The 14456-nt window shown below is 37.4% G+C and overlaps 1 protein-coding gene across 1 annotated transcript in view; it reads right to left on the reverse strand.

Annotated features, from left to right (window-relative positions):
- dchs2 (dachsous cadherin-related 2) overlaps positions 1-8721 on the reverse strand; it is a gene marked incomplete at both ends in the record, with an annotated part of 41459 nt that extends 32738 nt beyond the window's left edge. The window contains 3 exons of the mRNA XM_079813175.1: positions 1499-1730; positions 1808-1981; positions 6988-8721. Coding sequence (XP_079669301.1) covers positions 1499-1730; positions 1808-1981; positions 6988-8721 — 2140 coding nt within the window. The remainder of the gene's footprint in view (positions 1-1498; positions 1731-1807; positions 1982-6987) is intronic.
- Positions 8722-14456: the final 5735 nt, after the last annotated feature.

The raw sequence follows: 14456 nt of genomic DNA on the forward strand, positions 1-14456 counted from the left end.
ATCACGGATCTCTCAGACAATTGTACCTGCGTCCTCGTAGTGGTGGACCATTTCTCCAAGTCCTGCCAACTCCTCCCACTACGAGGATTACCTACTGCCCTGGAAACTGCCGAATTGATGTTCAATTACATCTTCCGCTATTATGGTATCCCTGAAGACATCGTATCGGACAGAGGTCCCCAGTTCATCTCCAAGGTATGGAAGGCCTTTTTCTCCCTCCTAGGTGTGACCGTCAGCCTCTCGTCAGGATACCATCCCCAAACGTATGGGCAGACGGAACATAAGATCCAGGAGATTGGCCGTTTCCTCCGTACCTTCTGTCATGACCACCAGGACTCCTGGAACCAGTTCCTAGGATGGGCCGAGTACGCACAGAACTCACTCCGTCAGCTTACCACCGGCCTTACCCCATTTCAGTGTGTGCTCGGCTATCAACCTCCCCTCTTCCCGTGGTCAGGGGAACCCTCCGATGTCCCTGCGGTTGATTACTGGTTCCGGGAGAGTGAGAGGGTCTGGGACTCAGCCCACCATCAACTTCAGCGGGCCCTTCGCAGACGCAGGATGACAGCCGACCTTCGCCGCTCAGAAGCGCCTACATTCCAGGTTGGGCAGAAGGTCTGGCTGTCAACCCGGGACATCAATAATGTCACAAGCACGCCAGGCTCCACCCTCTCCCAGACACAACGATCACTATCACCCGAGTACTGATCACACACACCTGCATGTCATCATCACTGCAATCACCACCTGCACTTAAGCCCCACGCACGCACTCAGTCACTGTCCGGTATCGTTTGCACATGCTCACACTAAAGCTTGCTTCCACGGACTCACCTGACTACCTACCTGTTATCCCAAGTCTCCTCGTCTCGTCTCCTGGCTCCCTGTCTCCATCGCTCCGTTGTCCTGTCGATCTACAATCAAGAACGTATCGTATTACCCATTGTCATCACCATTCTACTGGAATTACACTTCTGATACTCACCTCATCTGCTCACTTCCTGGTTCTGTCAAATAAACCCTGTTTACATCTGCCATCTGTTCTCCGTGTCACCTCTGTTTGTAACACTAATGATTTTGTTCACTGTATGTCTTTTACTTTGCCACAATTGCAACAATTGAGTACATCAGTCATCTTATAAAGCCTAATCACAGATTTCTGTAGGCACTCATTGCTGTATGACACTTCAACACTTTGCACCCATGTCCAGAAAGTATTTAAGAAGATGCTGTGTAAATCCTCCAACTGGGACTTGACAAAAGCAATTATATATCTGCTATGGAAGACTCTCAGTCTGACTGTCAAGACAAGCACGCACTATGATGTCTAAACAGATTATATGAGTTCTCTTGTCTGATTGACTATGACTATGGCTTTATACTTTATTTAAAATAAAAGACTCTCTTAGGTGAACATTGTAGTTTCGTGTACTATAAATAAAGGTGTCTGCAATACAGATTTCAGTCCCAGATAAAAACATTAACTTGGGGCATGTTACCTGTTGACTGGTCCACAGTGAATAAAGAGGCAGAATCTCCAGGCAGAAGCTCATAGATGATTTTTCCATTGTTTCCAGAATCTCGGTCAGAAGCGAAAATGCTGAAGAGCTCAGTGCCAGGTTGAGCATGGATGCTCACACTCGTGACATATTTCTCAGGATTAAAAACAGGAGCATTATCATTCACATCCTCCACATCAATGTGAACAAATGTCTGCGAACTGAGCCCATCCTATTCAAAAAGAAAACATAATTACTATCTTCTTATATGGAATTTCAAAATACCAGGATTAACAAACTTGAACTCACTTGATCTTCAGCTTTAATCAACAAGTCAAAGGTCACAAGGCCAGCTTCGTGATCAATATCTTGAGACACACAGATTTCCCCAGTAACAGAGTTGAAGTGAAAGAAAGGGTGGTCATCATACAGGGAGTATCGCACTGATCCAAACTCAGCATCATCCGCATCTATGGCAGTGACCTGGACCAGATGGAAATTTATAATTAAGGAAAATCTTATTGATACCTGCAGCTGATACAATTTCCTTGGCCTCCAATGCTAGAATCACTCCGAATCACATTTAATGTTGTGGTCACCCTAATATTCCCCCCTTTTTTTTTTTTTTTTTTACATTTCGCATAATGAATTCATTATTAATCTGTAACAATTCTGCACAGACTGTAAATCAGTGTTGCCACAGTTACTTTGAAAAAGTAATCTGATTACTGATTACTCATTTAAAAAATAACTTAGTTACTTTACAGATTACTTGATTTTAAAAGTCACTAAGTTAGATAACAAGTTACTTTAAAAGTTACATTCAGCAGTTGCCGACAACACCCCTGCCGCCTCAACACAGAAATGACAACCGTTTTTGCCTACACTCACTTTATTGTAAGTGCATTTTTAACAGTAACGTCTACAATGTATCTCCTGACATTTTAAGTTGAAATGAAAAAATTTTTCCTGAAAAAAAAACATGTTTCAATAAAAAATTTAATAAAGACAGTCTTTCTTGACTTCACTTAATATAAATACTCTCCCCGAGACGCAAGAAGAAAGCAAAAATATAAATTTTTACTAAGTAAAATGACTATAATAGTAACTCACAGTGACTTGGATAAATTACTTTAATCTGATTACTGGTTTAGAAAAAGTAACGCGTTAGATTACGCGTTACTGGTAAAAAGAAGTCAGATTTGAGTAACGCGTTACTGGCATCACTGCTGTAAATAAACTGCACCATCCTTCTAAAACTAGGAGCCTGCAATCCTGTAAAACCATCTGTGTATTAGGAGCACCAAAATGACCATATGGGCAAGCTTTATCTCATTAAATTTGGTTATGGTGTTGGCACAGCAAAGGGTGTCTCAGATTAACACTTCCATCTTCACTCTTTCAGATGACTAAAACCCGTAAAACCACTGAAAAACATCATGCAAGCACTTGTGATTTCCAAGTAATATGCAGGTGCTGAAAGACTGTGTAATGTGCTTTGTGTTTTCATCAAGACTAATTGAAGAGACGTCTTTTCAAACAGGTCAATTCATAACAATTTTATGTTTTGATGAACTGGTGGCAAATTCATACAATCATATTGTACAACATATGTTTGCATACAATATGCTTGTTATGGTTGGTAGCGCAGCAGGGATGAAAGCAGACTTGGACTTCAAACAATGGATGGGTTTAATGGTCGAAGGAAACAAACGGGAACAAAACACAGCATACAAACATCAGGAACATTAACATTTAGAACGGACAAGGAGTGTTGGGAGTGAGTTCAATATAAAGGGAGTGCAAACGATGATGACCAGGTGCAGGGAATCCGGGGAGAGCGGGAGAGACGATGAGGAAGTGAGTTCAGGTGTGAGACAGGGAGGATTCTGGGAAATGGAGTCCGGGACAGGCATGGAATGTAACAATGCTTACGCCCTCTGACAGTTAGGTTTAGGGTTGGGGTGGAACTTCATGTGTAATTCTTTATAAAAAATCTTACATTTTCTATTAATCAAATTGAACAAATTCTTACAAATTCGCAACCAATTCACCAATTTCTCATAATATTGGGTTAGATGGAGTGTAAATTAAGCTTTACTACAACATTATTATACACAATTTTAACATATTTTATTCAATTTAAAGCTTACGCTAAAATGCGTCTTTTGTAATACCTAAGTGGTCTAGATTGTGATAACATTGTTAACAGTATGTTAACTGAAATGTTTTAGCAGACTTGTCAGTTTGTCTTTCAGAAAATCTGACCAAAAATATTGATGCTCATCCTGCACTAAACAGACATGTCCAATCAAATCTTTTCTAGACTATGAATGTCCTTCTCCCAATACCATAATCAAGTACTGTGACAGCTATAGTATATTGTGCTTTTTTTTCAAAGGGGATGAACCTGAAATGAGAAATTACTATTTTTAGTACATCAAAATGGGAAAGAAAAGTATGGAAGCATGTTTCCGTTACGGAATAATTTTTTTAAAGATAATTGGGCCTTTTCATCACACATTTTTTCTGACTTTTTTTCTCAGCATTGCGAGATATACACTCACAATTGCAAGTTAGCAAGTTAGAAATTCAGAATTGCGAGTTGCTACTTTATATCACGCAATTCTGACTTTATATTTTGCAATTGCGACTTTATATATAGAATAAAAAATATAAAGCTTGGCTTGACAAGAACACTTTTCTATGGAAGCCTTCTTTCACCACAGAATAAAAAATAAAAAATACTTTTTATCTCGCAATTCTGACTTTATAACTCGCAATTGCGAATTTATATATCAAGCAATTCAGATTTTTTTTTTCAAAACTCGCAATTGTGAGAATATAAGCTGCAATTACCTTTTTTATTTTTTATTCTGTGAAAAGTGTTCTTGTCAAGCCATTCTCAAGGGGTCTTAAAGCTTTCCATTCAAATTTGCTATATTATGATTACACACAGCAGAAAATGTTGCTTGGATTATATCATTAGATCTTCATCACAAGTTGTCTGTTGTTGAATCATTGGGGTACGAGTTCTGTCCTGTCTTTAGCAGCACCTCATGATCTCAACCTTTCCGTCATAAAATAAATATTATACTGACTTTTATGAGCTCAGTGGTGGGTGGAAGGACTGGGACTTCTGGTCAAAGTCTAAAAGCAACTGTCTGGGATCATAAATTACAGAAACACTCTATGCACGCAAAGCTGATTGCGGCCATGATCAAAAAGATAGATATCTAAAAATATATCCTTTTAAATTATGGCCAAAGTAAATACCTATCAAACATGACATTTTCTCACAATATACAGTACTGTGTAAAAACATTTGCCTTTAGATGGCTATTTATATATTCTTTAGCGTGTCAGTAGGAAATAACAAGTACTCACTTTATATTAGGTGGCCCTAATGTAACTACTATTTACTAACATTTAAATTAATAATTTGATACAATGCACTTATTGTGTACATACATGTTTTTACATTGTACTTACATTAAAAAAAAATACCTGGATGTAATTACATCCTTAATAATTTCTGTGGTTACATTTATAATTACACTGTTGACACTTCCCTTACACCTAACCCTACCCTTATACTTACCCATACCACCACACCTGTCCCTAACTTTACCCGTATCCCACCTCAATATCAGCAAAAGTGTCTTGCAATACAATATGAATACAATAAGTATATTGTACTTATTTTTTGATGTCAGTACATAGTAGTTATGGCCACCTAATATAAAGTGGGACCAATAACAATTTCAGATGTCTACATTCCTTATGCAAATAAGGACATTTTTGTATGGACATGGAGTCCTACAACATATGGTGCGGCATACACAGAGCCCTGATCTCAACATCACAGAGTCAGTCTGGGATTACATGAAGAGACAAGCAATTGAGACTAAAGCCTAAATCTACAGAATTGCTGAAACTTCTCTAAGATGCAAACTTCCTTAAAAACTGTGCACAAAGTATATCTAGAATTAGTGCTGATTTGAAGGCAAATGGTGGTCACGACAAATATTGATTTGATTTAGTTTTTTAAAGTTCACTGATATAACAAAAACTATTCAAGGTGTTGTTTTTGAACATTCTCCCTCTACAGCAATTTTTTAGTGCCTAAAACCTTTGCACACACTCTTAAAAATAAAAGTTATTTGGCGGAGTGTATGGTTCCACGAAGAACCGTAAATATCCAAAGAATGCTTCCATTGCACAAAAGGTTCTTAGCGTAGAAAGGTTCTTTAGACTATTAAATGGTTAGAAAAAAAATGGTTCTTTAAAGATAATTTCCCAAAACGGTTCTTCAGGGAACCAAAAAGGGTTCTTCTATGGCATCGCCATGAAAACCCCTTTTTGGTCCTGGCACCTTTTAAGAGTGCAGTTCTGTAAAACTCATTGTTCTGAATGTTTTGGGACATGTAATCAATGGTGGCTGGAGAGAGACAACAAAATAATCTTTAACTAAAATATTTAAGATCCTTGTAAATGTATATTTATTCAAATTAATGAAAAGGGCTTGATGTGGAACTCAAGGTACACTAATGTTCAAAAGTTTGCGGTCGGTAAAATAATTATATAATATAAAATAATTATCTTATGCCTACTAAGGCTGCATTTATTTGATCAATTCAAATATTATTGTGACATTTTAATATGCTATTACTATTAAAACTGTTTTGCTGCTTAATATGTTTTGGGGAACTGTGATACTTTGTTTGTTGAATAGAAAGTTTAAAAGAACATACATAATGAAATAGAAACCTTTTGTAACATTATAAATGTCTTTAACTCTTACTTAATTAATTTAATCCATCTTACGGAATAGTAGTGTAGGTGTTTCCAATAAAATTTTGAAACTACAAACATGATTTCATTTGTCATGCCGAACACAATTGTGCCAGGCAACCATTTTTCACACAAGGAGGCAAAGCAGTGAGCAGTGTGTTGCAGGCTATTTTGCAACACTGCTGTCTTTGTCTCGACAAAAAGTCTTAGTACCCTCTCTGTTTTGAGAGCAAGTGTGTGTTGTCGTGAGAGTAACTGAGTGTTTCTTCTGACCTTGTGATCCCTACAATGATTTGTTTGTTGTGCACCAGTTTCATCCACGATAGTTAAGAATGCAATGGTTTTAATTTTTTAATTGCTTGTTTGTTTACAAATTAAAGGGATAGTTCACCAAAAATGAAAACAAATTTGACGGTGATAATATGACACTATTCTTTTTATGTCTAATTCATTCCAGTTTTTGCTTTGGTTACCCAAACAGTTACAACATTCTACAAAATATCTCTTTTTGTGAAAGTAAGTCATTCAGGTTTAGAACAACATGAGGGTGAGCAAATCATGACAGAATTTTTATATCTGGGTGAACTTTAATATTGACAAATCTTTTTTTTTCCTTACAAATAATAGTGGCATATTTTGATCACCATCAAACTGGCTGCAGTACAATTTCATGAAAAGGAGCGTAAAATAATTACCTGTAAGATGCATGTCCCAACAGCTGTGTGCTCTTTGACGGTTGCATTATAGAACTGTTGTTGGAATATGGGTTTATTGTCATTGACATCCACCACGTGGATGGTCACAGTGGCTGTGGAGGACAGAGAAGGAGAGCCACCATCGGAAGCCACCACCAAGAACCTCAGTTCCGTCTCTCTCTCATGGTCTAGGCCTGCAGCAGCAGTAATGACACCTGATGTCGGATCTATGTTTAACAGGTGCTCCTGCTCTGACTGTACAATAGAGTAGATGATTCCAGAATCCCCTCCTAGATCTCTGTCCATGGCCTTGACTCGGAAGAGAGCTGTTCCCTCACGCACATCTTCAGGAATGCTCTCATCATAGATGTTTTGTTCAAAAACGGGTGGGTTGTCATTCACATCTGTGATCTGAACCTGAAATGTTATCTCACTGCTCAGAGGAGGAGAGCCGAAATCTGTGGCAGTCACAGTGAGTTCATACATGTCCTTTATCTCTCGGTCCAGTGGGCCATCCACACAGAGAACGTAAAGAAAATCATCTGTGGGTTTGAGGGAGAACGTCCCATCCTCACCTTGGAGGAGAACATCAATCTTTTTGATATCTCCTAAATCTGGATCTGAGACTGCAATCCTGGCAACATAGTCTCCAGGTCTCGCTCCTTCGGATACTTCAGGTGCTCCGGCCTCATTTAGGAACAGGATGCTAATATTTGGGTGGTTGTCATTGACATCCAGTACTTTAATACTAACAAATGTGCTGGAGGATTCAGGCTGAATCCCAGAATCCCATGCTGTCACAATGAGCTCAAAAAATGAATGGTTTTCATAGTCCAAAAGCTTATTTACACTAATCATACCCGAGGAATTATCAATAATGAAAAACTCATTTGGATCACTTTGGCGGCGGTTTATCTCATAGGTGACTTGACCATTGCTGTCAAGATCTGAGTCTGTCGCAAATACCTGGCAGACCGGTGTCTTTAATGGGGTGTTTTCCAATAAGACAGCATGATACTCTGTCTGATTGAACACAGGCTGGTTGTCATTTTCATCAAGTACAGTAATATGCACTTGCAGCTGGCCTGTTTTGGGTGGTACACCACCATCAAATGCCTCAATTGTAAAACTGTAGAAGGCTGTAGTTTCTCTATCTAATCTTGCTAGCAGAATAAGGTCTAAACGGAACACTCCACCTCCACTGCTGCGGATCTCCACTTTAAAAAGTTTCCTCATGTCTCCGTCTGTAATTCTGTAGCCCTGGGTGCCATAATCACCCATATCCTGGTCCTGAGCTCCTTCCAACTCAAATTGGGTTCCCGGAGGGCTTAATTCAGACACATTAAGATGGATTGATTTGACAGGGAATACAGGGGAATGGTCGTTCACGTCCTTCACCTCGATGCTTACTTTAATAACCTCTCCTGTTAAGGCGGCGGCCGCGAACTCGTACTTATCTGTGCGCTCTCGATCCAACACCACGGCGGTGGAGATAATCCCGGTGTCTCCATTGATCTCAAAGTCTCTGAACACATCTGAATCTCTGCTCTCAGATATAAAGAATCCAGAAATTTTGTTTTGCGCTGGCAGTCCAACACTTAAATCCCCGACAATAGTTTTTGCAGGTAAACCTTCCTCTATGGAGAGACTGAGATTGAACACCTGCGCGCAACCGTCCTCACACAGTAATGTAAATAAGAGAAAATGTAATCCAGTCAGTACGTAAAACCCCATCTTCATGTGAAAACATTAGTAGGCTATAAGTTTGTTACATTCATTATAACGAGGAAACAACGTCTTCGCAGCTTCGAGCTGAAGTCTCCAAAGCGCTCCTCTTCTTCAGGGGCGAATGTTCCTCCGTTTCTTTCCAGCTTTTACAGTCTTCCGCTGTGTGTATGTGTAGGTTCAATATGTAATCGCCTTCTCCCGGTTAAGCAAATGCGGCACATGAGAAGAAGATCAGCATGAAGTGTCTTATGTTGAGCGGCTGCGGCACGCGCGCCTGATCACTCTCCCTGTCACGTGACGCGCAGTATCTTGAAGCAGGTGTAAAATGCATGCCATTTAGATTTTAAAAATTACATGATTATTATATTAATTATATTATATTATATTTTATTAAATATTAAATATTATATTATATTTATTATATTAGATAGGCTACTGTTACAGTTTTTCTCAATTGTTTACATAGCTACTGGTTGAGACACAATGACCACAACATGTAACTCATGCACCAACCCCCTGAACCAATTCTGCTAAACTACAAGCACAATTCATGCTTTACACTCAAATTGCAGTTCTAAAACACACTTTTTTCAAAACACTACACACAATTCTCTGCACTTGGCACAGTTTTCATGCAGAAAATCTCTTGTTTTCACAAGGAACACTCTGCAATATACACACTGACTCTTCACACGGGCAAACACCTGTCACAGTTTTACAATTAGCAAACAGAGCTTTCGCATAAAAGGGCAACGGGTGAGAAACCGAAGAGAGGATAGCGCATAGTTTAATTTTTTTTATTTTTTACTGTAACTGTATACAGTAAATTCTTCTGTTGTTTTGTATGTAGACCACTGAATGTGCAACTTTGTGTTGGTTGGGGTGTACACTGTGTACATTGTTTTTGTGGGAAAAATTGTTACTGTGTATTTGTGTGTTCTGAGTATGAAAAAAATATTCTCAAATATTTTACAACACACTTTTGTATGTACTGTCTGTTGCAAGTGTAACACTGAACCAAAAAAGACCTAAGTCATTATGATGAATGGAGAAGAAGTGTTTTCCATTCATCATAGTGTTTTACATTGAGCACATCAGTGTTCAACTGGTTCTTATAAATGTCTATTCATATGATGGTTTGTGTGTGTCATTTGAAAACAAAATACCATTTTGAAAAGAAATAATATTGTTTTGAATGTAAAGTTGCATTTTGCAGGAGAATTGAGGGGTTTTGCCCATGTGTGTGTGCTTTTGGATTTGCTGAGAATATGAGGAATGCTTTCAGAAAATGTGTGTAAACAATCAAGAAAAACTGTAAATAGTGCAGCATGAGACTGCTGGAATCCCCACAGCCAAAACAAAAGGTTTGGGGGATTTTCACAATAAATAAAGGTAATTCTGACTGAAATAAAACTAGGTTGTGATATTTTTAACTGAATTGAACAACAAGGTGCTGGAAACATTCCTCAGAGATTTTGGTCCATATTAACATGACAGCATTGCGCAGTTGCTGCAGATTTGTCGGCTGCACATCCATGATGCAAATCTTTTGTCCTGATGGAAGACCCACTATAAAATTTCTAGCAGAAACAGTCAGGTTTTTATTTTTTTTTATCTGTTAGAAACCATGATGTCATGTATCTGAACAAGATGTCCAGGACCTCCAGCAAATAAATAGGCCCACAAAAGTTCCAGTAGTATATTTAACCATGGGCATGGGGTACTTTTTATATTTTTGTTTGCACCAAACCCATCTGATGTGTTTGCAAACAAAAAATTTTTTTTGTTTGTTTCATCTTGAAGTTCCAGTCGTTTCTGAATTATGCTGGAGTTTGTTTTTGGATGAGCGAGGAGGATTTTTCTCGAAACCCTCCCAAACAACTTGTTTGTTGTTTGTTGTAGGTGCTGTAAGGTGCTTTTTGATGATTATTTTAGGCTTTCTGACACCAAATCTCAATAACCTCTACAATTCTCCATCTGTGATCCTTGGATAGTCTTTGTCCACTCAAACTCTCCTCCTCACTGTGCATTAGGACGATATAGACACATGTCCTCTTCCAGGCAGATTTGTAACATCTTTAGTTGATTGGAACTTCTTAATTATTGCCCTGCTGGTGGAAATGGGGATTTTCAATGCTTTAGCTATTTTCTTACAGCCACTTTCTACTTTGTGAATCTCAAAAATCTTTTGCTGCACATCAGAACTATATTCTTTGGTTTTACTCATTGTGATGAATGATTAAGGGAATTTGACCTTTGTGTTTTCCTTGTGTTTTATTCTCCTGTGAAACATAGCTAGATAATTTCATGTTCCTAGTCACCCTGGGGTGCTAAAAACATAAATATGAATGGGAATATACTTCAGAGATATTTTACTCATAAGAATTTCTAGGGTTGCCAATAATTGTGGCCAACATGCATTGGAAAAAAAAACATTGATCTAATAATGTGAGTTTCCCCCACTTTCAACTGTTTTACTTCAATGAAAGGTCAAAAGATCAAAAGGATAAACAATGCAGATTTATTTTCACAGCCGCCTTTGCTCATTTTACCAAGGGTGCCAATATTCGTGAATGGCACTGTATATACTGTATTTTGCTATTTTGCAAGTTCTCCCACTTAGAAATCATGGAGTGGTCTGAAATTGTCATCGTAGGTGCATGTCCACTGTGAGAGACATAATCTAAAAAAAAAATCCAGAAATCACAATGTATGATTTTCTAACTATTGATTTGTATGATACAGCTGCAAATAAGTATTTGAACACCTGAGAAAATCAATGTTAATATTTGGTACAGTAGCCTTTGTTTGCAATTACAGAGGTCAAACGTTTCCTGTAGTTTTTCACCAGGCGAGTTTTTCACCCACGAGGTGAGATCTTGCATGGAGCCCCAGTCCGAGGGAGATTGACAGTCATTTTTAGTTTCTTCCATTTTTTCCAATGATTGCTCCAACAGTGGACCTTTTTTCCACCAGGTTGCCTGGCAATTTCCCCGTAGCCCTTTCCAGCCTTGTGGAGGTGTACAATTTTGTCTCTAGTGTCTTTGGACAGCTCTTTGGTCTTGGCCATGTTAATAGTTGGATTCTTACTGTTGTATGGGGTGGACATGTGTCTTTATGCAGCTAACAACCTCAAACAGGTGCATCTAATTTAGGATAATAAATGGAGTGGAGGTGGACATTTTAAAGGCAGACTAACAGGTCTTTGAGGGTCAGAATTCTAGCTGAGAGACAGGTGTTCAAATACTTATTTGCAGATGTATCATACAAATAAATAGTTAAAAAATCATACATTGTGATTTCTGGATTTTTTTTTTTTAGATTATGTCTCACAGTGGACATGCACCTACGATGACAATTTCAGACCCCTCCATGATTTCTAAGTGGGAGAACTTGCAAAATAGCAGGGTGTTCAAATACTTATTTTCCTCATCCAGTTTGATTCATTCTGATAGATATTTCAGATCTTCTACCCCTGTAGATATTTAATAAAATGTTATGCTATATAATATATTAAAAGACAAAAAATATATACCATCAACCAACAAATATGTATTTGGCTTGGAGATGTATATGGAGATCACATAATTTTTTCCAATATTAAATTCTTGAGATACTGTAACTGTTCCATGGTTGAAGACATGAACATTTATGTGAACTTATTTTATTTATGTGAACTTATTGAACCATTTAATGATGCCAGCCAAACCAATAAAACCAATAAAGATAACCAATAAACAATAAAGAGACCAATAAAACAATGTGACCTATGAGAAAAGCATTTTTTATCTTGTCGACAACTTCTTTTGTCATTTATATTGATATAAATTGCTGAAATGTGATATGTCATGTTGTGTGTTGTCGAGAGGCCAGGGAGGAGTTAGGAAGGCTCAGTACAACAGAGTAACCCAAATGCCAGAGCTCATTTATTTTACAAGCCACATTTGCTTTAAATTAATTTAAAGAGATGGAAAATTCTGTCACCATTTACTCACCCTCAAGTTGTTCTAAACCTGTATGAATTTCTTACTTCTGCTGAACACAAGAGAAGATATTTTGAAGAATATCATTAACCAGTTGATGGACCCTGTCACAAGCTAAGCTTGGTGACATAAGGAATTACATGGACTTGACACACATGCAGACATCACAACCTGATTATGCCGGCATTTAACATCTTATAATCAGAAGGTGTTTAATTGTTTTACCCATAAATGAGTGTGATACTGGTTTTTATTTTTGTCTGTTTGCTCCAACATTTTGTTCAGTTCAATTATTCCTTTAAAAACAAACTCACAACCCAGTTTAATTTCAGTCATTTTTCTTGTGAGAATCGCCCAAACGTTTTGTTTTGTCTGTTGGCCTCCCATTTAGCTACATTTCGAATAAATCCAGATTATTATTATTATTATTATTTATTAATGCCATAACCAGAACAACATAACAAGATATATTCATTCAAAGGAAAAATACAGTAGCTAACCAAAGTAAAATAAACTAAAACAACATTTAGCTCCATATTATAAGCGGACTTTTGTGTCATTCTGACGTAGCGCTCCATATATATTTATGCGTATGCATATCTGTCTGATCCATAACTGTTATCCGATAAATCATAAACTTGCTAAATTTAACAGTAGTATTTCACCCAATTGCTCTTTTTGCCTTCAGTATGAAGAGACTATTAATCACTTGTTTTGGGACTGTACTTACTGTAAAGTCTTCTGGATTGATTTTTCAAATTTTGTTAAAAAATATTTATATCCAAACTTCTGTATAACCCCCAAAATTGTGTTTTTTGGTTATTCTTTGAAGTTAGACCCTACTCATTGTAAATTTATTATTAATTTATTGCTTTACTGTGCTAAATTTTACATTCATAAGTGTAAATTTTCAAAAAAAACTCCCTACTTTTTTATTTTCAGAAAAGATTTTGATATGTATTTAAACTTGTTAAGAAATTCTGATAATTCTATTGCATGTAAGACTCTTTTATGGTGTAAATCATTTAAGCTAGCTTAATTTGCTTTATTGTTTGTAACCCTCATTGTTCTTTGTTCTTTGTAATTGTAATTGTTGTTCTCTTGCATATTTAAAAAAAAAAAAAAAAAAAAAAAAAAAAAAAAAAAAAAAAAATGCATATCTGTCTGTAACGCTCTACCTAGTGATGGGGAGTCGACTCCACATAGCCCACTCTCGGCGTCGACTCTGTTGGTGTGTCCGAAATCGCTCACTTGTTAACTGATTCCCTAATCCCTGTGCATGGCAGTTGAGTGCACTATTAAGCAAGTGACCGAAATTAAGCGAGGAATTTAGACACTGACGTAGGGTGATGGTGATTCAGGGTGATTGGGACACTTTTTGCCTTTGAGATGACTTGGAAAAAGTGTCCTAATCACCCTGAATTTATTTTTCTATTACACCGCGTCAGAGAGCTGCGTCGCAGAAACGTTCTCACAAAGGCTTAACTTATCCATGTGGCTACTGACTCACTTTAGAAATAGATATCATCCATAGAGACTCTAGTTTGTGAGTTTAGCGCATCATTAGCCTATAAGAATAATTATTTAAAGAATACCTTATTTTTCGTTTATTTTCGACCACGGCTGTGAATTCGTGAATTTTCCCTCTGTAAAATCAGGTAACTGTTATTGGCAACAGGTAGCAATGTTAGTAACTTAGCTACTCATCAAGTCATCGCTAATTTGAACAGTCACACTAAAAGTGTGTTGTTTTAATTA

Source organism: Gobio gobio (assembly GCF_949357685.1).
Source record: "Gobio gobio genome assembly, chromosome: 3".
Lineage (NCBI taxonomy): Eukaryota > Metazoa > Chordata > Actinopteri > Cypriniformes > Gobionidae > Gobio > Gobio gobio.